This window comes from Paralichthys olivaceus, chromosome 1, assembly GCF_024713975.1.
Source record: "Paralichthys olivaceus isolate ysfri-2021 chromosome 1, ASM2471397v2, whole genome shotgun sequence".
In the NCBI taxonomy this organism is placed as follows: Eukaryota; Metazoa; Chordata; class Actinopteri; order Pleuronectiformes; family Paralichthyidae; genus Paralichthys; species Paralichthys olivaceus.
The window spans coordinates 23,395,265-23,419,159 of record NC_091093.1 but is presented as its reverse complement, the minus strand read 5'-3'; the positions used below and the strand labels follow the sequence as shown (position 1 = coordinate 23,419,159).

Genomic DNA, 23,895 nt, shown 5'->3' with positions numbered 1-23,895 from the left:
GTGTGTTGATGCAGGCTCAGGACCATTCATGCCAAACGCACCGGGAAGAGGGAGGCCAGCATGGGTGTGGAAGAAAACCAGTCTGTTGGCACTCCATCCTCTGCCGCCAAACGCAAGAGGAAACTGGGTGGAGACAGTGACGATGACGAAGACGATGATGAAGACAGCGATGACCCGGCTGAGGAAGAGGAGGATGAGGAGGAGGAAGAGGTGAAGAAAGTTAAAAAAGCGGAGGTCTATGATGAGGTAAGACAAGAGATAAATTCTAAAGTTATCTATAGTTCCATTACTTAAAGAAGTGACTGTGATGGATGGCTTGCGGACATTTATGATGTTGTGTCTTTCAGGATGACGTCGACCAGGCCACCAGTATCGAGGAGCTGGAGAAGCAGATAGAGAAGTTAGCCAAGGTACGCTCTTTAAAAAGTACAAGTGCTCTGAAACAGCTAATATCATTAATATAAATTTATAAGGCATGGGGAAAATGAATGAGTGTCTGATTGACACTAATAATGTGGGATTGAAAAAAGTATCTTGAGGGAAAAACTAAACAACAGAAATTAGAAATATTATTGTTTTTTATTTCACTGTGATTAGTTCTGTTGCTACACATTTGTCTCTACATTTTCCTTAGATTTCTAAAGATGTTAAATTACAACAATTGCAACTTCTAAATACTTTATTATACAGTGTTTATTAAAAACAACCACATAAATTCTTACAAAGGGCTTTTTACTAATGAAGCCATTGGTCGTCTCAATAAATTACCTAATTAGCATAGCCTGTACTGCTTAATATATCACGGGTCGTTACGTAAGCACAAACATTAGGTAGAATACGCGTCTTATATTTTCCTGATCTATGGATCAAAATAACATAGAAATCACTATATGTATGTTTTGTACTGTTGCAGCAACATCATCAGACCAGAAGAAAGCTGTTTGAGATCTCTCATTCCCTGCGCTCCATGATGTATGGCCAGGACCGATACCGCCGCCGGTACTGGGTGCTTCCCCACTGTGGAGGGGTCTTCATTGAAGCCATGGAGAGCGGAGAAGGTATATACAGCCCAGTGCACACACCGTGAGGGTGTAAGATGCCTCTCACACACTCAAAAAGAAACTTTGGAAAATAAAATATTTAATGCTGGAAGAGGAAGAAATAAATCTTGTAAATATATTTGTTCAACTGCAAGTTCAGCAGGTTGTGCACAATAAAGTTTTCTGATTACGTTTTACTTTATCTTCTCTAAAACTATTATATTGCATCTGTAGACTCAGATAATCTGACACAATTCTACTTATCCTCCAAAGGCAAGTGTAGAAAAATCTGCTCAGTTGTAAAACCAACCACAGTAGTACGAGTTTTCACGTTCTCTCAATCCTCTGCAGCACCAGAGGAACTGGAGGAGGAGCGACAGAGGAGGAGGAGGGCGGCGGAGGAGGTCAAGGTCAAAGAGGAACCACAGGAGATCGAGTTGGAAAAGGAGAAACACGCCAACCTTGACGGGCCGAGTGTTCGATCACAAGGTTTGGAGCAACTTGAAGAGGAGGAAAAGGAGCATGAGGGGAAGAAGAACTCACCGAGTCTCTTCTACCCTCAGCAAGGCTGTGTGTCCAAACTGTGCACAATCCGGGACGTCAGCAAGGACGTCGGCAAAGAAACTGTGAAGGCAGAAAACAAGCAGAGTCCCCATGTGAGGCAAAACGGCAGCCCCGTGGGCACTCATAGCGCCACGGCCTCAGTAACAGCAACCTCCCCCACTCACAATACCTCTGAGCCGGCAGTAGCATCAACCCCCTCCCTGGTGACCACTAATGACATGACAAACATCCCTCCCCCGGGCTCCACCTCTTTACCTGTTCCGTGCCTGCCAGGCCCACGTGAAAGCCCAGGAAACACTCCCCTGTCCTCGTCCCCCGCTCCGTCTCCATACCTCTCATTTCAAGCCAACGACCAGCTGCTCAGAGTCCTGACGGAGAGGAGCGGACACTGGTTCAGTCTGCTCCCTCGCAACCCCTGTGACCTCTCTTCCCTCACCACGACTCCTCCAGGAGCGCCACGCGTGTCTCCCCAGGCATCCTCCACCCCAGCCAGGCCCAGATCCCCACCTCCATCCCCTGCCCTGCCTCTCACCCCTTCTGCTGCCTCAGCCTCTGCCAGCCCACACCATCCAGCCGGCCTCCTCAACTACCCAATGTCAGCCCTGCAGGTGAGTGTGTTGGCTGGAGCCTGTGTGCCAGATAACCTTAAGTGTGCCCCTCTCTATTATGTCATCCACCTCCACCTCCCTCACCCTTTTGTTTACTCTCTTTTCTCCCCAGGTGAAGTCAGGTGGTTCATTGCTAGGAGTGTCTTTTGGAAGCTGGCCCAGCGGCATTATAAGTCCCAGCCTGCCTCTGTGCAGCAGCCCCAGCCTGATGCCGGGTCACTCACTGGAGGGCAACACAGCAAGTGTCTCCAGTAAGAGTGAATCGCCTTTACCTCGCATTGAGAAAACCTCCTCCATGCCCTCTCCTGCCTTGGAAATGCCCAAATCCCTCGACCACTCCATGCCTCGGCCCATCCCAGAGGGTGAGAGAGAAATAAACACATTGAGAAGGATTAAAGCAGAGATCATGATAAACCCTCATTTTTTAAGTTGACAATATTTTACCTGCATGAAAAGATTTCACTTGCCTGAATAATCCAAGATAATTGGATTAGGGAGGGTTCTGCTCTGCTGTACTTGGTTTCATTTGGGTATAACATAGCTGAATGAAGCACATTTTTGTTACAGTGATGTGTGTTCAGTGTCTTGGAGTTTAATGCCAGTTTGTGCTCCTTGTCTCAGAGATGCTGACAGGGTGGTGGCGGGTTTCTGACATTGAGCAGCTGAGGAATTTAGTCAATGCTCTCCACAGCCGAGGCATCAGAGAGAAGGGCCTCCAGAGGCAGATGCAGAAATACATAGAGATCATCCCCCAGGTCTGCACCAAACACAAAGAAGGTAAGCATCTCAGCACTTCTCCCGAGCACATAATCACTGCACTCATAAGCAGGACTGAGAGCTTGTAGTCAGTAGATTATTTTTATAGTAATAAATACAGATTTGGTATGCTGCCATTCAAACTTAGAAGCATGTCCTTGATGATCCATGAATACACTGTGAATGCTGCATTATTAATGACTGAACTACATCTGCATGTGTTTGGCTCCATGGCTCATGGGTTTTCTTGCTTTCATGACTGACTGATATCTAACATGTCGTCCATCTAGTGGCCATGATCGAGCTGCGGGATCTGGAGGAGAGCCAGGTCAGTGTGGAGTCAGTGCGAGGCTGGTGTGTTGAGGAACAGGCGATGGAGATGGACATTGCCGTCCTGCAGCAGGTCGAGGAGCTGGAGAGGAAGGTCACCGCAGCCAGCCTGCAGGTGAAGGTAAAATACTAGAACACACATTTTTTAATGTAAAAAACGTGTTGATGTGAAGTGGTGTGATCAGAGGCCAAAAGCTGAAACAGCTCATTTCCTCTCCCAGGGCTGGACGTATCCGGACCCTCAGTCTGAGCGGGAGGACCTGGTGTATTACGAGCACAAGCCACTCACAAAATCAGCATCAGCGGGCACCGGAGACAAGGACTCCAAGGAGCATCCCGACGAGCGCGGGGAGAAGGGTGGGGTGACGCGTCACCCGGATAACCCGCTGGACATAGCAGTGACACGTCTGGCTGATCTGGAGCGCAACATCGAGAGAAGGTACCTGAGGAGCCCCTTAGGTACCACCATTCAGATCAGGCTGGATAATGTGGGTACGGTCACTGTCCCTGCCCCCGCCCCATCCACTAGTGCTGACAGGGAAGGGTAGGTCATTTCTCCAACCAAAGCTCCCCACTCTCCCACTAAGACCCTTTCCTGTCTTCTGTGTGTGCTTTGTGTTTCCCATATTATCAAAAGAAGTGAGGGTCTTTGCTGCTTTCACAGCAGGTTTGTTTGGTGGCTTGTGGCATTTTTTCTTTTTTTCTTTGGTCTTGTGCAATTTTTAGGGAGGGTGGTGGGGGGCTCCCCTTTCCTGTACAGTCATTGTTTACTGGCATCTTTTGCTTTTCTGCAGTCATCTGCATGGTGTTTTGCATCAGTAACCTTGGTTGTGGGCACACTCATGGCTCCCACTCTAAAATATACCCTGGTTCTACTCCTTCACTCTTTCTGCATGAACGTTCGCCTAACATGACAGAATCGGTGTGTGCCTTTCCTCCAGCGCCCTACACCCCCCCAAAATCCTCATGCCTGTCTCTGCACAGCTGGAGCTCTTTATGGTCGGCTGTCTTGTTGGCAGCTGGTTCAGCTGATCAGTTTACTGCTTTGTGTGTGTGTGTGTGTGACTTCACCCATATATTGACATATGTGTGTGTATTTTCTTTTTTCCCATCATCATCCCATCCTTCCACATTATCTACTCTCAGTGGCGAGGAGGAGGTGGCCCACGGTATGAAGGTGTGGAGGAAGGCCCTGAGCGAAGTGCGCAGTGCTGCCCAGTTGGCCATGTGCATCCAGCAACTGCAGAAGTCCATCGCCTGGGAGAGGTCCATCATGAAAGTGGTGAGTAGCAGATAAAAAAATGACCACAATATGAATATTTCCTCCTCTTTAATTGAAATAATGATTGCCCTTGTTCTGTAGTACTGTCAGATGTGCAGGAAGGGCGATAATGAGGACCTGCTCCTGCTGTGTGATGGCTGTGACAAAGGCTGCCACACTTACTGTCACAAGCCCAAGATCACCAGTATCCCAGAGGGAGACTGGTACTGCCCGGCCTGCATATCCAAGGTATCAGAGCCTTAAATAATGAATTGTCATCTGCATTCACTCAAAAATACTATTTCATGCTCAAGAATTTCTTTCTTTGAATTATATTCGGGCTTTTTAGGCTGTTATGCATATGGAGGGAGATGAGATGAAATAAGAGTCATGTCACCAGGAGCTCAAAGAATTCTGAGTCTGAGATTTTGCATTTTTATTTTCCTCTCAACTCAATGGAATTGGCATTAAGCCCATTAAGTGACAATAAAAGTTTCCATTCATATTCATGCTCCAGTAATCTGGACAACAACAGATTTTATTGCAAGCTTTACAAGAATGTTTTTATGTGGATGTGGTCCGGGAACAACTAAAGGATGAGTGATGTAAGACATAACAAATTGATCTGCTATTTAAGGAAAAGCAAATATCAGTATCTATAATATCAGTGGGGTGCTGCACTCTATCTGTTTGAGTTGCCCCAGACCATAATGGATTGTTTACTCTGCAGGCGAGTGGTCCTTCCCCCAAAAACAAAAAGCCTCCAAGCAAACCAGCAGCTTCGGGCGGAGGAGGCGTCAAGAAAGGCGGAGAAGCGAAGAAGAACGGGAAGCAGACTGGCAACGGGGAAGTATCGGAGGAGGACTCTGCGAGCGCCAGCAGCACGCCCAAGAAAGTGGCAAAAGACACCAACAGGAAGAGGAAAACGGAGGAGGCCTCACCTGCTCTGCCAGCAGCCAATCAGGAGAGCCCTGTGTGTGTAAAGAGAGCCAAGACAGCTAGAGACAACAACAGGGACCTGGGATTATGCAGGTATGTGCCCCCGACCTGCTCACACTTGTCTCTCTGTTGAATTCTTCATTTATTCATCCCCTTCTTCGAAACAGTCCGACAGCAGCTGCAGGCGACTGTATCTGCAGGGAGATAATGAGTCTTCATCAGTAAATAAGATGCTATTGTGGGTTTTCTTTGACAGTTTTTCACACTGTGATATTTAAAGGGTTTTTCTCTTACACATAAAATTCTTGTCTGTGTGTGTTTGTGCTCATCAGGGTACTCCTTGCTGAGCTGGAGCGGCATCAGGATGCATGGCCTTTCCTCACACCCGTCAACCTGAAATCAGTCCCTGGCTACAAGAAGGTCATCAAGAAACCAATGGACTTCTCCACCATACGTGAGAAGCTTGTGAGCAGCCAGTGAGTTTCCGATCGCCTCCGTTTGTTCTGTTTTTACAGCTGAAATCCTTCAGGGTTTAAAAGTAGAATTACAAAATTCAGAGACGGAAATGTTATTCAGGAAATGATTTATACAAGTTTTTTTTATTTCAGGTATCAAAATCTGGAGACTTTCATCATCGATGTCAACTTGGTCTTTGACAACTGCGAAAAATTCAATGAAGACAATTCAGACATTGGCCGAGCCGGTCATAACATGAGGAAGTTCTTCGAGAAGCGCTGGACTGAGCTTCTGAAACAAACAAACTAAACAAACTGTTCAGATTCTCCCCATAAACCCAATAACGTTTCAAATCGGAGCACCAGGTTTTACTTTTGTTTTTATTCCCTGATGGAGATATGCGGCTTTGCAGGATGGAAGAAGAATCAAATCCTTAATAAGGAACCCATGGTGTTCTTCTTAGGAGAGATGTCACCTTGAAAAAAAAAAAAAGTAATTACATGAGGTGCGCTGGATTTATTACAACAGGGATAAAAGCCCCAAAGAGTCCCAGAGAAATGGGGTGTCGTAGTGCAATACCATTCCCTGTCTCAGAACACTGCACTGAATGAATCCTCAACTGTCACTGATGTGTCTGCGCTAGAATACTTTCCACTACTTGTAAATATTCTTTTGTTATTTAATCGTATTATAGTGAATGTATTTAATTTTGTAATAATTATTTATGAATCAAGGTCCACTTCATTTTCTATGAAAAGGAAGAGTCAGCTGAACTGCTTTGAATTTAAAAAAAAAAAAAAAAAGGAATGTGTCTTTGTGTTGTAATTTTTCTCCCAAATATCAAACAAAGCCAAGAAAAAAAAACTGTTTACACTGTTCAGTGCTTTGGGGCATCAGAATACTGTATTCATTTGTTCAAACTGTAAAACTGCATTTATTTACAGGAACGGCAGAGGAACAGTTGGTGACTCATGTGTATATACTGTTTATTAATGTCAATATTATGTCTTGTTTGGAACGATGTGTAAAAATTGTTTAAGAATATTAAGATATTGTTTATGCCTTAGAATGATTGTAGCATTCTATTTTAGTGAACGTGATGAAAACATTATCATAAATATTGTTTGTACAGTATATACATATCCTCTGCAAACACTGTGGTATCCTTAATCTTGGTAGTGCCTACCCTTCCAACAGGGGCATGTAGGGGATGTTATTGTTTTTTAGTTTTCATTCTTATGACAACATTATGTTTTTCTTTTTTTATATGATTTCAATCCAACAAGGCCTCCGAAGTTGGACAGTGACACAGAAATCATTCCTCACCATAGCAGAAAAAAAGGAGCAACAAGCATTCAGTTATGCTTCCATGACGCATTTCCTCGTAATCTGCCACAATACAGAGGACCTAAGGCCATTTGTAACCACTGTGTTGAACCTTGCTGTGTGTTGTGGCCTGATGGAGGCAGCTAGATTTTTTTGTACCCAAGTCAAGAGTACTTGAAGTTACTTTATTTAAGATATTGTGGAATAAAAGTATCATTCTTTTGTAGGAGCTTTATTTTTCACTAGTGTGTGGCACGGACCTATTAAAAGGATGTTTTTCAACGTAAATGACTCACACTTGTTTTATTTCAATCACCAGCTTGTCAATGGATCAAAATCAATTTTGAATGATTGATAAACTCATCACTGCACCTTTTCCATGCATTTATGAACACCAGCTGACTGAGTTCAGTTTAAAGCATTAGACTTTTGTGAAAGGTCAGGTTTTTAGAATTCGTAAAAAGTTTTATTATTGTTGATTACGTTTGATTAAAATAATAAGTTCACATGTCATTTTGGAAGTAATGGCAGCCAAGCTGAAATTTCTATGGATTTCAAAGTCAGTGAAATCTCAGTTGCAGCCAAGTCATGAACAAATAATAATAGATGAAATGAGAAAGTAAAATAGAAATGAATCAGATCAAATTAACTACATACAGGTCTTAGTTTCTACAGTTGTCAGTGTTTCAGGAAATAATCTAAGTAGAACACAAAGACACTCGAGTTTCATTTCTCTTATAGATTCACCAGTGTTCAGGGAATTTTGCAAATTAAATTGATGAAAGGTGACATTTTTCTTTTTCTTGACAGATAACTAAAAATACCAGACAAAATAAAGTCGTGAAGTTGACAAAGTTCCCAGAAACACGTGGGGTAAACACAATTAGAATTGTGAAATAGACAAATAAAACTAAATACGTAAAAAAAAATTCACCTAATGTATATAAAGATATTTTTTAGAAGAACATGTAGACAGTAAAGCTTATTTTCTTTTTAACACATTTACTGGGGTGTTTGGGGAATTCCGTGAATGAGGAAATCTGATGAAAGGCGACATTTTTCTTTTTCTCTACAGATGTAAAAAAAACCGTTTTAATGTGAATTTAAGTTTGACAATGTTCCCAGATACACAATTATAATAATATAATTAAATTAAATCCAAATGTAAAACTGACAAACAAATACAAAAACTAAATACAAGTAATAAAAATACATACATACAGTATATACAAATATTTCAGTGTAAGTAGAACTTAAAGATTGTTCGCATGTTTGTAGAATCAGACACACGTGGGTTAAAAACACAATTAGAAAAGTCATTAAATTAAAAATGCAAATGAATAAATACATGAAATGAAAACGTCCTGGTGACGTCAGAGGCATTACGTCACGATCAGCTGCTCAAGTAGGAAGTAAACAAACCTGGAGCGAGCGGACGAGTGGACGGGAGAAGAGAAGCTGCTGCGGTGAGATGTCGCTGGAATTAAAGCCTCGTTTCTCTTCGTTTACAGCCTCAGTTTGTTGGTTCGTTTGTTTCCGACACGGTTTGTTTCCGCTGAGGTGAAAATATTTCGTCCCGTCGTCTCTGAAGCGTCGCTAGCTTAGCATGTAGCTACAGGACCTGCAGCCTCTGTGAGGCTTCAGTTTGTTAAAGTTCAGTCAGTGAAGAACAAAATGCACATTTCAAACTAAATCAGATGGAGGCGAGAAAAACAAGGACAGCTTTATTCAACGCTTTAAATCTGTAGATTCGTTTTTTGAGTAATCAAATGTCAAATGTGTGTTTAGGATATGAGACATTCGTGAGACTAATTCCACAGGGTAACTCACATATGTTCTTATATTGTCTATGTATTTATTTATTTTTCTCTTTCACTGCTGTGACCAGATCCTGATATTTCAGAAGCTGCCACCAGCAAATGTTTTACACTTTACTTAATAAAATGACTAAACTATTCTTTGATGAGTCCATGAAATGAGTTACCAGTTCATTTCCTGTTGATCGACCGACTGCTGCTGCTCAAACTGTACTATTATGTTATTTCCTTCAGACCAACGGTGGTGATGAGGGTAAAGCTGTAAACTGACTTCATTGAGATTTGACTCCCTGAAGATCTGACAACTTAAAGCAAAAAAGATTTAACATTTAACTTATTAAAATCGATAAAAACAGACAGTGACAGACAGGCCAGTTTTCTCAATGTTTGAATATATATTTTCATTCAGTCACTTAAACACCAAGAAGCAGTTTATAATATTAGTTTTTCGAATGTCTTCATAATGAATGACTTAAAATGTGTTTTGTATTTGAAAGTTAGTGAACAATTAGTTTTATATCAGTGAACTTTCAGCTCGTTCTGCTGTGTGGGGTTAATCATCGACATTAATGGCCCCTGTGGGACAGATGGAGGTTGTTAGGAAACAAAACCTGTCATTGTGGAAATCTAGGATGTTTCTTTAGGCTCCAGTAGGAAGATTAGTCGTTTGATTTCTGTTTCTCCTTAAGATGTAAAACTTGAAATACTCTCACAGTTTATCTTTCGGGAATTGAGACCTGACTATGTTGGTTTAACAGTCATGGGACTTCACTTAAGACGTAACGACAGCTTTTGTTGTTGAGCCCACAGTGTAAACCCCTCAGGGATAAATACAGTAAGAATTATCTCCTCTAAATGTTTAGTGAATAAGGAATCAGCTGCTGTGATCTTTTTTTTTTATTCAACACCCTTGTCTGTATAGAATTGTTTGAATATACTTGTTCTCTCTATGGAAACCTCAGGGCCGGCTCTCCAAATGACGTCTCTGATTTGCACTCTACATGACCATCGGGACGATGTCAACTGGTGTGCCTTCTCAGCCAAACTGCTGGCCACGTGTTCTGGGGACAAAACTCTCAGGATATACAGCACCAGTGACTTCTCAGAGCTGCCCTTCTCACCGCTGTCAGGACATGGCTACAGCGTCCACTGCTGCTGCTTCAGCCCCTGCGGACAGTTCCTCGCCTCGTGCTCGACCGACTCTACCGCTGTGGTCTGGTCCATGGTCACCGGAGAGATCGAGGCCATCATGGAGCATCCGGGTCGCAGCCCTGTGAGGATCTGTGCGCTCTCTCCTGACTCTGCCCACCTGGTCACTGGTGCATCTGATGGGACTCTGGCCCTGTGGGATTTCCCGTCCAAACAGCTGCGCAGGTAAATGATTCATATGCAAAATATGCAAAATGCCAAACATTCCCTATTTGCAGTCTCTGAAATTTAGAGCATTTGCTTCTTTTGTTTGTTTTACATCAGTATACATTTAATATCTCATATCTATCTATATAAAAATCTGTGTGATGGGAATTTTCACTACTTTCTGACATTGTAGAGAGAAAAAAAAAATCATTTTATTGTGGAATTGTCAAATTAGCCGAAAAAGAAAATAAGAGCTGAGCCTGTTACACGTTTTCCCATCATTTAGTAGATAATGCAGGTAACGCACTTTGAAACTATCCTTTTCAAATTTGGTGTCCATTTATTTTATCTTTAAAAACACATCAAGAAAAATGTGCTCATCCCAGTATCTCTCTCTCTCTGTTTTATTTTTATTTGATTTAAATGTGTCTCAGGTTTTGACCATTGGTCACATAAAACTATTCATTTGAAGCACATGACATCCTCCATATCCCAACCGATCTGAAAATACTAATACAACCACATAAATAGAACTTGAATTAAGAAGATAATCATATTTTTCTTTAATATATAAACATACATGCGAATCGTTTCTGCATCCTTTATTCTGTAAAACAAAAATTTTCATATCATCAAATAAATATACATATAGATATGTCTGTGAAAGGCTTATATTAGATATCAGGCATTGAATGAATCAGTCAGGCCCTATTTATTAATAATCATCTGTTTGCTGCAGGCTTACTATTCATACAGATATAGAGTGGACTATGAAACAGATCAGACCTCAGTGTAAACACCTGTCATCTCAGCTCCATGTTTTATTGTTCTTGAACAATGACGATGAGCTGAACTGAAAACTGAGCCGTCTGCTGCTGTTGGTTGTGTTTGTGAAGGACCGGAGCCGTGAGCGACACAACAATGGTGGCCTGCTCCTTCAGCCCCTGCAGTCAGGTGTTCATGACCGGCTCCACCTACGGAGACCTGCGTCTGTGGGACCTGAGCATGAACCAACTCCACGCAGAGAAGAACGCCCACGACCTGGGGGTCACCTGCTGCACGTTTGCTCCTGACGTCCTCGGTGGTGAGAAGAACCATCGTGAGGATAAAGAAATGATTAAATGAAATCAGAATGATCAATGATGAAGATAATATATATTTTTTGATACATTTCCTCTATGTCTTTTCCACTAGTTGAATAGTTTGTGATTTGTTTGGTTTGATATATTTGTATGTCTTTGTGTTGTAGGAGGTCAAGTCGTGCAGTTTCGTCTGGCGTCCTGTGGCCAAGACAATCACCTGAAGATCTGGGCCATTAACAAGTTCAGCTCTGGAGGTACATTATTAATTGTATGATTCTTTTGATTGTTTTTATTAAGTCCTTGTTGTGTTGCTTTTTCTTATGATCTCTTTCTTTTGTGTTTATCTGCTGATTGTGAATGTCTCCTGTTGTCTGGTCTCTCTTAAAAGAGTTGAAGATAAATAAGAAATAATTAGAAAGAAAAAGAATAATTATAAATCTTAACATCAGGGGATCATTTGAAAAATATATATTTCTATATATACAGTATATATATATATATATATATGTTTATATGTGTTTCAAATGATTCTCTCTGTTGTTGTAATATTACACTTATCAGCACTTATACATCAAGTTAAATCACTGTTGCTCTCAAAGAAAGTACATTTTATTTTTATCTAGATTAGCTGCCAGCACAAGCCCTTTTTCTGTTTCCATGTTATTATTTATTACTGTGAAGTTTTTGTATCCGTCATCATATTTAGCAGATTAAATCTTCTCATTTGTCTGTATTCACTTATTTCCCTCCTTGTTTTCTGACCTTTTTCAAGACCCTTTTTTAATCTTTTTTATATCTCGTGGGACAGTCCAAACCTTTGTCCCGAAAACAGTCCTACCCATATAATGTTTTATTTAGTGCGACTGTTTGACTTGTCTGAGGATGTAACTTTAGTTGTTTCTCTTGTAGCCTGTAAGATGCAGCTCCTGCACACATTCACTGGCCAGTCGGCTCCAGTCCTCTCCTGTGCGTACTCCTCAGATGGGCAGCTGCTTGCGTCTGGGTAAGACTATAAATTCTATTATATATTTAACATGTTTTCACTTGTCGTCCATTTTCTAAATGTCTTGTTAACAACTGAATTTAAGTAATAATATAATACCTCAGTAACTGACAGAGGCAAAATGTTGTGTGTCTGTATGTCTTGTATCTGTCTTCAACACACCTTAAAAATATTTTGCCATAAGCTGAATCTATATTTTACATCAGTCTCTTGATACTAAAAACATTTGTATCCAAGTTTTGATCTATTTAGGATCAAGAGGTCAATGTACATTATTTTTGCCTGGACTTGTAAGTAGGCCAGTCTCAACTCAAGCATAAACATGCAGTACTACAGTCAAGCCACTTGGGGGAGACATAGAATGTTCTATTCCTCAGAATGTGTGTATGAACATCCTGTGCCATATTTATAGTTGGTTTCTTAAAACATTTGTTGTAGCTACAATTCTATCTCATTGTTTCTTCCAGCTCTGTGGACAAAACTGTTACAGTCTATGATGCAGTAAGTGATTTTCCCTTTTACAGATTAACTCAGTCGTTACAGACGCTAGTTATTTACTGCATTTTCACAATGTTCACATTTGTTTTTCTGTTTGCAGGCGAACGCAGTTTTGCTTTACACGCTGAACCAGCACGAGAGGTGAATATTCACTTTACCTTTTACGTTTTACCAGAAATACAATTTCAAAATTAAACTATTTTTAGGATCTTAAATTCCACAGATAACTGGACATAATTTTGTTTTCAGACAGTTCTATTTTACAAAAGATGTAATGTCATGTAAAAGATGTAATAAATGTAAATGAGCTCAACATGCAACCACTCATTCACAACAGGATGTCAGTCACAGAGAGGGCTGAGTTACAGAAAGCCAGAACTGTCAATTTATTGTGATGCAGCGTGTTCACCAAACATTCACTCTACATCTTAAGAGCAAATATAGGACCGTTCTCACTGCACCCCCCCCACACATACACGAACATGTGAGCTACAGCTGAACGATCACACGTACGAGCTAATAATACGTCCATCCAGCCACCTGTGACTGAAAGGCAGCGAACTCGCTTCCTCTCATGGAAGTCATTTTGGAAGAAAAAAAATCACAAAACTGAAATGGAAATAGAGGAGACGGCAGAAAGTGGATAAATGGCGTAAAAAAGTGAATCACAGCACTTGACAAAATGCCTCCAGGAAACTCGACTTGACTTCAGACAAGCTGATGATCCGACAGTGTGGAAGTATCCAGAGGTTAGGTTACTGCGTGTCTTCCTCTTAGTTTATATTTCAGAGACAGAGCTTTTCCTCGTTACCTTTCCTGTGACTTTGTGAAAATTCAGTTTTTATCCTTGTTTAAATTTCAGTGCAGCCTTTTGACGTGGTAACCCATCAGTGAACTGACCCTCTGATGGAGAACAGCTCCATCACCGCCACATATTAAGGTCTGGCATCACCACCTTTTAACCCTGGAGCTGAATGGCAGCCTCACATCCTGAGGCTCAGGACTAAGATTTCATATTCAGATGTTTCAAAAACATCACATGAAACCTTTTTTTTGCCTTTCAGTTCTTCTACTCTGTCTTTTTTATGCTGATGCACCAGTGACAGCCAGTGGCCAGAGGCGTTATGTCTTTGGGTTATCTGTTCATCCATATGTCTGTCATAATCTTGTGAACACGATATTTCAAGAACGCCTAGAGGGAATTTCTTCACATTTGGTTCCTACTTTCATTTGGACTCAAAGATAAATTGAATAAATGTTAGAGGTCAAAGATCAAGGTCACCGTGATCTCACAAAACCCCCTTTTGCCTTGGGAATGCATTATCTCAGAAACCCTTTCATTAATTTAGACTCACATATTAAGTTATTAGATTCAGGTGGTCAAAGGTCAAGGTCACAATACACGTTTTGCCTCCCTGAACATCTCAAATGTGCCTTTAGTAAATTTCTTTAATTTGCTTTACCAGTTTTTTTTTTTTTAAGTCCTCTAAGTCTTTTTTATGTTGCTACACAGCCAGCCATTAACATTCAGGTGTTGACTGTCATCTGCTGCAGGTACGTGACAGCGTGTTGCTTCTCTCCAACGTCACCACTAATTGCCACAGGATCCATGGATAAGACTGTAAACATCTGGAGGCTGGAGGACAGATGCAGCGGCCACGGTGGGAGAAACACGAACGCACAAACAGATACACTGAAATAGACTAGAATCAATACTCGGGTGATAAATGACATCTTGTTTTGTCTTGTAATCTGTTTCTGTGGTGGCCTCCTCTGAACATTCTGTCCAATGGAAAGGAGGGAAGACGCTGCCTGGTTAGTTTTCTTTTTTCTTTTAAATACTGTTTTAACACTTGAATTAAAGGGGTGGTGGGGTAGATGAAAAGATAGATGGAGGGAGAGAGGGATAAATGGAGATATAGGTATGTAGAGGGTTGCATAGATGGGGGGATGGATAAGGAGGATTGGATAGATGGAGAGATAGATAGATAGACAGACAGACAGTTAGAAGATTAGATGGACAGATAGATGTTAGCTAGATAGATAGAGGGATAGATAGATGGATATGGAGAGATGATCGATGGATAGATAGACAGATAGATGGATAGATCGATATGGAGGAATTGATAGATGACAGAGGATAGATGGATAGATAGACAGGTAGAAAGACAGATGAATAGATAGACAGATAGATAGATAAATGGATAGATACTTCGTCACGTGTTGTTTCTTCTTGGAGTGGAGGACACAGGTGTTGTGTACAGAAGTGCTCTCTTCACTCTCCTCTTCATTCTCATGTGCTGCAGGTTTGCATTGCGTTGCTTAGGTTACAGTTACTTATCCCTTGTTTTTGTGTTTCAGAGGAACCTGCTCTCGCATCACATGAAGGTAGGAAAAAATGTGCCTGTGTCGTATATTACAGTGAAGCAAATGAAGAATCTGTAAATGAGACACCTCTCTTCAGACGCTGTTTTCACAATCAGTAATGGTCTCATGTTTCTATCTATAACTCACAAGCTCCTTTTCACCTTCCAGTGTCATCTCGTGTCAATGACAATGACGATGACTCCTCAGACAGACATGTATTCATATTCATTTATTCTGGGCCCATAATCAATAATTAGTCAGCAGCATTCCAGGACGGTCTTGCACGCAGAATATTTGGCCATTTTTCAAAAAGCTCTGCAGCTGTCAAAGCACTGACCTTCTCGCTTCGACTCAATCTCTCAGGGAAAACCTCAGCCGGCCAATCGAAACTGCTGGTCGCCGATTGGTCGGAGGGGGATGTGTCAGAGTGGCTGGTGGAGGAAGGCCTCTCGGGATTGGTGGACAAATTCAGGGCCAACAACATAGACGGGACAGAGCTGCTCAGTCTCACCAAGGAAACGCTGGCGTCAGAGCTGCTCATAGGTGAGGAAGAGAAACGTCGCACACACGCAGCTCGGTGAATGAGAGGACACTCGTTCTCTCACAGCCCTGATGCTTCCTTTCTGTTTGAAATGTAATGATATAAAACCAGTATCAGGGGAATTACACGGCTGCTGTCCTGTGACAATGAACAGGGGTGGATTAGGATGTTTCAACCTATTTGCACGGATGAAACAAGACACGTTAAATTCAAGTAAGGGTGAAGGAATGAATGAATGTTGATGGAGCTTTTATTCAGGTTTCATAATATCAGGCTGCACTGGAGAAGGCACTCAGCTTTGAGACTTCAGCAGTTATGACTTTAATCTGGAGCACTTCATCAGTTACATAACTCAATCCCCAAAACAGCACTTCCCTTTAAGTCTCAAGTGGATTTACACCTAATGTCAATAGGTCTTCTTGGTTATTTCCAAGTCTTGCTTGAAATTAGGTTTTCCTGAAATTGTTGACTTACGAAACCTCTGATGTATTTCTGTCTTTTTTATGCCTCAGCTCAGGCAACAGCCAGCGGCTAGAGACATAATGTTTTCAGGTTGTCCGTCCGTCCGTCCGTCCGTCTGTCCTATTCTTTCTAACACACTATCTGAAGAACACCTTGAGGGAATTTCTTTAAACTCGGTACAATTATTCAGTTGGACAAATTAACTGATTTTAATTTGGTCGCCAAAAGTCAAGGACACTGTGGCCTTAAGAAACATGTTTTTTGGTCTTGTGAACGCGATATCTCAGGAACTCCTTGAAGGAACTTTGGCACAAAGGTTTATTCGGATTTAAACATGATTTGATTAGATTTTGGTGATTAAAGGTCAAATGTTGAGTTCGCTGTGATGTCACAATGTCTTTCTTTGCCTTATGAATGTGATATCAGTTGGACAACAGGATTAACTGATTAGATTTTGGTGGTTAAAGGTCAATGTTACAAAAGAAGAGCCAAGTTTTTGGCCTCTTGGACATGATGTCTCAAGTCTGCCTTCAGAAAATGTCTTCAAATTTTGATCAGTTGTCAATTGGACTCAAAGATAAACGGTCACAGTGACCTCATATGAATCAGGAAATAAAAAATATTTAGGCTGACAGTGGACTGGTTGATGGAGGCATCAGCTGGATGGTGGTAATTCTAGTTTCTGTAAGAAGTGCAACCACAAGTCTGAAGTATGAGTGTTGTGTTGTTTATGTCAGTCTACCAGCCAGGCCAGTATTCGTCATGTAGTTGTCAGCGAATGTTTGTTGTATTGCCATGCCGTCATTTCCATCCCACAGTTTCTGTCAATCAATCCTCAGTTTACACAGCTTCAGCACTGTGGCAGCTTGTGTTCACATTGTTCTGTTTTTAGTAACGTTGCACAAATCCCAACTTTTTAACAGAAGAGTCAAGCCGCAGCGCATTTTATCTTCTGCAGTGAAAAATGGAGAAACAGGCGATTATCAGAGGTGGGAGAGAAATCAGTCAAAGTGCTTTCCCTCTTAAAGAAGCAGCAGAATGACATGAAACAGAATGTAACAGTAAGATCAGCAGGGAGTCTACAAACCATTTGAAGTTCAGCTGTAGCTCTTTATTTTCTGTGGTCATTCATTTTTAAATAAACAGTATTCTAACTGAACTGCACTCCAGGGCCTGCTTCAGTCAGCAGACAAGGTCTTCTGCCATCACTTTAATCCATCTTCTCATTCTCCATGCAAGAGTGGAACGCGCTAAACGAAGGAATATCCAGAATGGCACGCTGTAAAGTGACTGCCAAGGCCCAACAGTCCCCTCAAACACATACTCATAGATATCAGTTCTCTTAACATGCCAGATTTTTTTATCATGAAGATTTCTGTAATGTTTTTTGAGAAATTCACAACAATAATGAAAGACACTCTATCACGCAATGTTACAGGAAAAAAATCTGGATCAGTCCCCTTAATCGAAACCACTCAAAAAGTCAATGGGTTCCTCCTTAGGCTACACCCCGCCCTTCCACCAAGTTCAGATAAAATCAGTTTGGTAATTTATGCTTATACAAAAAGACAAAGCCATTAAAACATCATCTGTTGACTGGAGCTAACCAATGCTCAAAACCTTGATATTTATGTGATATATGTTACTGTTTTGATCAGTTCAACAAGAAACCCTGTTTTATTTAACAGTCCTTTGTCTCCTCTGGCACTTTTGTTTATTCTCCCTCTTGTGTGCATGTCTGTAGAGTCTGTGGGCCTGCGCAGTAAACTCCTGAGGAAGGTGGAGGAACTAAAGAGTCATTCAGTCTGTTCAGGCATTCCTGACGAGTTCCTGTGTCCAATCACCAGAGAGCTGATGAAGGAGCCGGTCATTGCTGCTGGTACGTGAGCATCAGTCATTTTCCACTATAGTTCATGTGGGCGAATGAGATACAGACACCAATGTTTGTTTGTTTCTTCAGAATGTAGTAATTTGTGTACTTAAAGTATAGTGTGTACATTTCTCAACAGATGGCTACTCGTATGAAAGAGAGGCCATCGAGAGCTGGATCAACACCAAGAACCGCTCCAGCCCCATGACCAACCTCCCTTTACTGACGACTCTGCTCACCCCAAACCACACCCTGAAGATGGCGATTGGCCGCTGGAAGACCAGCCAGTGACATCTGACGGAGCTGCGCCCCAAACCATTCACTTAGAGCAGATATCATAGACTGTATTATAAAGATGGACGACATGACGGCTCCCTCAAAGTGAAGCCAGAGTCTCAATCACCTCCTGGTGGCTGGCTGCAATGTAGGTCATAATCCCTGCCTCCTCCATGTTATTGGTTGGAACATGGGTCATACTAAAAAGTCAAAAACCATTTCAAGTGAATCTTTCTCAAATATGGCTTCTATCAGTTTAGCTAATTCTGATATATGTTGTGTTCATTTTTCCAGTAATTTTGGTTTCGTTAAGTTATTTGCTGTTTTAAAAACAGGGTGAAAAATCTTGATTGACAGCTGAGCCTGACTGATAGGTCGAGCATGTGCATCGTGATCTCACGACCACGGCTTCATCCCCCGCAACTTTGCAGACTCTAGCTCCAAATGACGACATCAGCACAAGATGGCAGCGTTTGTTATCAGGATGATTTGGCTTCACTTCTGGATGGTGGGACTGGATGTGTCGTCCATCTTTACTGACAGCTTACAGGGATTCCACAGCCTTACAGGAGCAGGTGCGTTGATCCAGTTGAGATGTCTGCACACTGTGGTGGCATTCACTCATCGAGCTGCATTAAGCAAATCATGTTTGAAAACAGGTTTACTAAGCATTGGCTTTTGCACACGCCACAATTACTTTATATCTATCACAATTATTTTTTGATTTTTTATGGATCTTGGAAGGAAAATTACAGGGAATTAATATTTAAAGAGACGGGTTTTGTTGCTTTGTTAAATATTTATTTTGGCTTTCGACAAATTTCTCTTTCAGCTAAAAATAAATGAAGATCCATTTGAGGAATGATACAGAAATTATTTATTAATCCAAAAAAGATATTATTTTTTTGGTGCAGTGGTCATGATTTTTCTGAATGACTGAATAACCAAACTGAGTAACTGCATGAAGCTACAGCGACAGTCAATCTGCAGTTAGATCAGCAGGACTAACACATTCCTTTGTGACGATAGAAATATTGCTTAATGCAGCTTTATTTAAAAAATAAATAAATACTGAAATCACCATCTGCAGTGACACAAGTAAGAATATTTTTTTACATTGCTTGAACATTGCAGCACCTCGCTTTATGCAAATTCTGTGGGAATATTGACTTCATCAGAGCAGTTTAGTGTTTTCTCCCCTGTGCAAATAAAAGCATTTCCGCTGCTTTCAGAAATAGCAATGTTCACTTTTCTATACAAGTAGTTTATTTTGGTGGTTTGGTTAAATTGATCAGTTAAGAGATGTAAAGTTGTACCATCAAAGAACAAGAACTTGAGACCATCCTTACAAACTCTAAAGCTTAGGCAACATTATTATTCTTTATACTGTGAAAGAAGCAGCTGTAGAACTGTTAGAATATTTTATTATACCACAATAATGTTGTGGTAACATTCTGTCATCCATAGTATGACTGAAAAGGGTATATGACAACTATGGACATACAGCAATGTAAAAAGTCTCTTAAGGTTTGTTTTCTTTTTAACCGTCGTAAACGCTGTCCGTTTCCAAATAAACTGATAAACACTCCATATGAATATGGTCTGCTATGCAAAAATAAATAACATATACTGGGAATATTGAAGCAGTCAAGTCAATATTATAATATGATAAGTTTCCATCTATGTCATGTACACAGTAGTTTTGTTATCAAATGTACCAAGAAAAAGAATCTCGAGTACACAAAGCCTGTAATGCTGACAGATAACCACTTACAAGGAAATATATCATCTGCAAATATAATATACACCGTACAAATATAAATGTTTTTTAAAAGACACTTGACAATAGAAATGGTCATATCCTGCAACTAACAGCATGAGGTTTTGTATATTCGTGCACAAAAGCTTTCTTTGACTCCTATATTTTACATAATAAATTAAAAGCTGAGACAATAAATGACAAATTTTTTTTGATCCCTACTTAAGGTATGTCTGGTTTTCTTGAATACACAAGTGTAGCTGTAGACATGTAAGCAAAAGCGCAGTAGCCTGAGTTGAACACCGGTTCTAGATTGTAAATGCAGTTCAGCAGCATAACTCTACAAAACAGGCTCAGGGAACGGAGCTGTTCTCAAAGCAAGTCTCCCTCGCTACCTTATGTGGAGCATAGTTTGTGGAAAACAGCCTGTATCTGTGCTTTGATAGACTATGTTCAGACGTTAGACTCTATAAAGGAGCGTTTGGGTTTGATGGGAGCCATGTGCAGAGCTGGGTTGTCTCTGGTGAGGCTCGCCTGTCTGTGCCTCCCATCAGGAAAGCGGAGTTGGGAGGATGTGGAACCTCTTGCTTCTCGCTGGTGCAGCCTTTCCCCAAACTCGCGGCCCTGCTGCTGGCTGCTTACCTGACTTCCAGAGAGTTGCTCCTGGAAGGAGGCGCGCTTGAAGTCATTGTTCAACCCTTGGAACTCCATGACTGACATGCTGAAACTCTCCAACCCTCCTCCCTGCCCCTGACGGCCAGACGTCTGCTGGCCCTGAACTCGCACTGCTTTGTCCATTACTCCCATGAAAGGCCGGGGCTTTAGCTCAGGTTTTGTTTTGAAGCTACCACTGCTCTTGATGGGGCACGGGGCATCCAGCACCTGCTGCCTGCCGCCGTCTGACAGGTTCCCGCTGGAGGCCTGACTGGAGCTAGAGCCCCGTGAGCCTGCTGTGCCCCCTCCTCCGCTCTCCCTCCTGACCTCCATGCCGGATCCCAGAGCCAGGGCCAGGCCATCCAGAGCCACAGAGTGGGTGGAAAGTCTGTCGGATCCCCTGGAGAAGCTGGATGAGCGGGGCTGGTACATGTGCAGAGGTCCAGGTGGGGAGGAGCTGTTGGGGGACATGGGGTGATAGAGCTCAGTGGGGCTGTGTCCACAGTGTTCGTTGACTGATCCTGGGCCGATGTCGATGCCCAGCACTGGCGCGGGCCTCAGGGAGGTGGAGATGTGTCTACCCGGCAGCGGACTGGAGGGGCCGCACAGAGAGAGAGGCCTGCCCCCAACTCTGCCCCCTGACTGGAGGGAGTGGCAATGGTGATGAGTCCTGCTGCCGTGGTTCTGGGTCTGCCTGTTGATAGCAGGAACTGGCTCAGGCAAGTCCACAAACAGCTGGTTCTGTACATACTCTTCCTGAGGGAAATGTGGCACCTGATCTGTTAAACCGAAGGCCACACCTCCAGGGAGAGTCCTGTTTGGAGCGTATGGATTCAGAGGCCAAAAATCTGGGCTTTTCCCACAGGGCAGGCTCACCTCATCACCATCCTCCTTCTCGTCCTCCTTCACTGCATCAGCGTGCTCCTCGGGGACTTGCCTCTCGAGACTTCCCTGTGAATAGGCGTCAGTCTCTTCGTCTGTGCCTTGATGGTGGTGGGTGTACAGGTCCCTGTTGTAACCCTGCATCGAGTTGGTGCTGGTTGCCTTCTGATGATGTTTGCATTCCTCCTCTACCCGAGACAGCAGGCGTCGGATCTCCCGGTTGGATGGACAGAGTCGTGCTGCTTCATGGAGGTCTGCCAGCGCTGCAGCAAACTGCCTGGGGATAACAGAGGGAAAGAAAGGAACTTTAAAAGTACTTCTTTCACATCGCCACAGAGTCCATTGCTGATTCCTGCAACACTTAATATTGAGCAAAAATGAAAAGTGATAAAATGAAATGAAATACTCCAGTTGATTTTGTTGTACCTGCTGCTCCTTTTGGCGCGTGCTCTGGCATAATGTGCTTCATAAGACCTGGGTTTGAGTTCCAAGGCCTTTGTTGCAAACTCCTCAGCTAAACCGAAATCCTGTGATTTCAGATGAGAAAAAGTATTTTTAGTATTTAATATTAAAGGTTCAGGGTGTAGAATTTAGTGACATCTTGTGGTGAAGTTGCATGTTGCAGCTGAATACCCCTCATCACACCCTCTCCTTCCAAACATGAAAGAGAACCTGTGGCAGCCTTCAGTTGCCATAAAAACTCAAAAGGTGTTTAGTTTGTCCTGTCTGGGCTACTGTTAAAAAAACAAACATGGCAGCCTCCGCAGAGAGGACCCGCTCCTGATGTAAATATAAAGTATGTAAATATAAAGGTTCCATTCTAAGGTAAAGAAAGAAATTGGTATAATTTAGATGAAACACACTAGTGAAAACATCACTAGCATTATTTTATATTCAGTATTTGCCAATAGATTCCTTTCACCTAAATCTTACACACTTTACCGTTAAACCTTAAACAGAGCACACATAGAAAAACAAACCCTGAGGAAAAACTGGGGAATGTTTGTCCTGTAGAAACAAATCTGTGACTGTGATTTCCGTCTCCTTTATTGTATGGATCTAAAGATCGAAGCTTGTTTAATAAAACAGACGTCACGTGGCGATCCCTCCAGGAGGAGGAAGAGGGGGACAGAAACAGACAGAGCTCCTGCAGGTTTTTACTGCTCATCATCATCATCATCATCATCATCATCGCTCTCAGGTGAATATTTAATGACACAAACACGGTGCTTCTGTCCTTGAGAGCGAGGTCAAAATGGCAGCCTCTGATGTGAGATTGTGAACATTGCTGCTGAATGTTTAATGATGGTATCATGTAGTCTCTGTGCTGGGTTGCTGCCTGCGTTCTGATATGATACGTGGATTTATCCAGAGCGCTCTCACGTCCACTGTAAATAACCCCCACCCCCCCGCAGAGACACATAGAAGGTATGCGCTTGGCCTTATCACATCGAATTATCTGCTCCATTATTCATCAGCCACAGTGACCCCAAGGATGGCATTTTTACACAGTCTGTTAGGACGTCTGTCATCACCAGGGTGGGTTCCAAACCTGGCTGCGGGCCACACACATCTATCTCTGCACTAACGGCACCGTTATTCATTATGTCACCACCTGCTTCCAGGTCTCACACCACCGTCTCTCTGTTTACCAGGCAGACATGAAAAGCAAGAGGTATTTCCACAGTGAGCTGTACGGGTACTGATTTCATCTTTTTTTCATGTTGATTCAGATAAATTATAAATCTTAAGGAACCATCCACCTTGCCTTGCCAGCCCTCGGTGTCTAATAAACTGGCTGCTGTTAAATAGTGCATGAACTGTTTGATGCCGCTGTGGGAACTCACGTTGGTTTTCCTGCGGCAGCGGGAGAGGTTGAGATAAAGGGAGACCCGCAGCTCCTTCAGCCCTTTCAGCTCCTCTCCTTGACCCTCACGTGGCAACTTCCTCAGGGCGTACTGGTACCGCTGGCCCGCCTCCTTCATACGTCCCTTCTGGGAAACACACAAGAGGTGGAGAAATAAAACGGACAGCAAGAGGGAAGGGAC

The 23,895-nt window shown here is 42.3% G+C and overlaps 3 protein-coding genes across 26 annotated transcripts in view; 2 read left to right on the top strand and 1 right to left on the bottom strand.

Annotated features, from left to right (window-relative positions):
* The window catches only part of baz2ba (bromodomain adjacent to zinc finger domain, 2Ba), a 65,735-nt gene extending 58,167 nt beyond the window's left edge, over positions 1 to 7,568 (top strand). For 16 of the 23 annotated variants that reach the window (XM_069525751.1, XM_020080069.2, XM_020080068.2 and 13 more), the window contains 13 exons: positions 15 to 246; positions 348 to 410; positions 914 to 1,058; positions 1,392 to 2,212; positions 2,325 to 2,574; positions 2,834 to 2,989; positions 3,259 to 3,419; positions 3,520 to 3,842; positions 4,445 to 4,580; positions 4,662 to 4,808; positions 5,290 to 5,591; positions 5,831 to 5,974; positions 6,107 to 7,568. In XM_069525751.1, coding sequence (XP_069381852.1) covers positions 15 to 246; positions 348 to 410; positions 914 to 1,058; positions 1,392 to 2,212; positions 2,325 to 2,574; positions 2,834 to 2,989; positions 3,259 to 3,419; positions 3,520 to 3,842; positions 4,445 to 4,580; positions 4,662 to 4,808; positions 5,290 to 5,591; positions 5,831 to 5,974; positions 6,107 to 6,263 — 3,037 coding nt within the window. In that variant the 3' untranslated portion in view covers positions 6,264 to 7,568. The remainder of the gene's footprint in view (positions 1 to 14; positions 247 to 347; positions 411 to 913; positions 1,059 to 1,391; positions 2,213 to 2,324; positions 2,575 to 2,833; positions 2,990 to 3,258; positions 3,420 to 3,519; positions 3,843 to 4,444; positions 4,581 to 4,661; positions 4,809 to 5,289; positions 5,592 to 5,830; positions 5,975 to 6,106) is intronic. The other 7 variants (XM_020080073.2, XM_020080072.2, XM_069525750.1 and 4 more) reach the window with 2 other exon arrangements.
* Positions 7,569 to 8,666: 1,098 nt separating this feature from the next.
* On the top strand, positions 8,667 to 20,509 carry wdsub1 (WD repeat, sterile alpha motif and U-box domain containing 1). Of its 2 annotated transcripts, none has more exons than XM_020080297.2 (13): positions 8,667 to 8,746; positions 10,060 to 10,471; positions 11,350 to 11,537; positions 11,703 to 11,789; positions 12,445 to 12,538; positions 13,006 to 13,039; positions 13,137 to 13,177; positions 14,591 to 14,697; positions 14,834 to 14,851; positions 15,398 to 15,424; positions 15,767 to 15,946; positions 18,151 to 18,285; positions 18,416 to 20,509. In XM_020080297.2, exons 2-13 carry the CDS (start codon positions 10,074 to 10,076, stop codon positions 18,565 to 18,567), a joined length of 1,461 nt encoding a protein of 486 aa, XP_019935856.2. In that variant the 5' UTR covers positions 8,667 to 8,746; positions 10,060 to 10,073; the 3' UTR covers positions 18,568 to 20,509. The 2 variants fall into 2 exon arrangements, with proteins under 2 accessions (XP_019935856.2, XP_069381778.1); XM_069525677.1 differs by having other exon boundaries at positions 8,676 to 8,804.
* LOC109643871 (protein TANC1-like) overlaps positions 19,470 to 23,895 on the bottom strand; it is a 35,080-nt gene continuing 30,654 nt past the window's right edge. The window contains exons 27-29 of the mRNA XM_069525670.1: positions 23,695 to 23,841; positions 22,274 to 22,374; positions 19,470 to 22,124 (exon numbers count right to left, since the gene is read on the bottom strand). Coding sequence (XP_069381771.1) covers positions 20,765 to 22,124; positions 22,274 to 22,374; positions 23,695 to 23,841 — 1,608 coding nt within the window. The 3' untranslated portion in view covers positions 19,470 to 20,764. The remainder of the gene's footprint in view (positions 22,125 to 22,273; positions 22,375 to 23,694; positions 23,842 to 23,895) is intronic.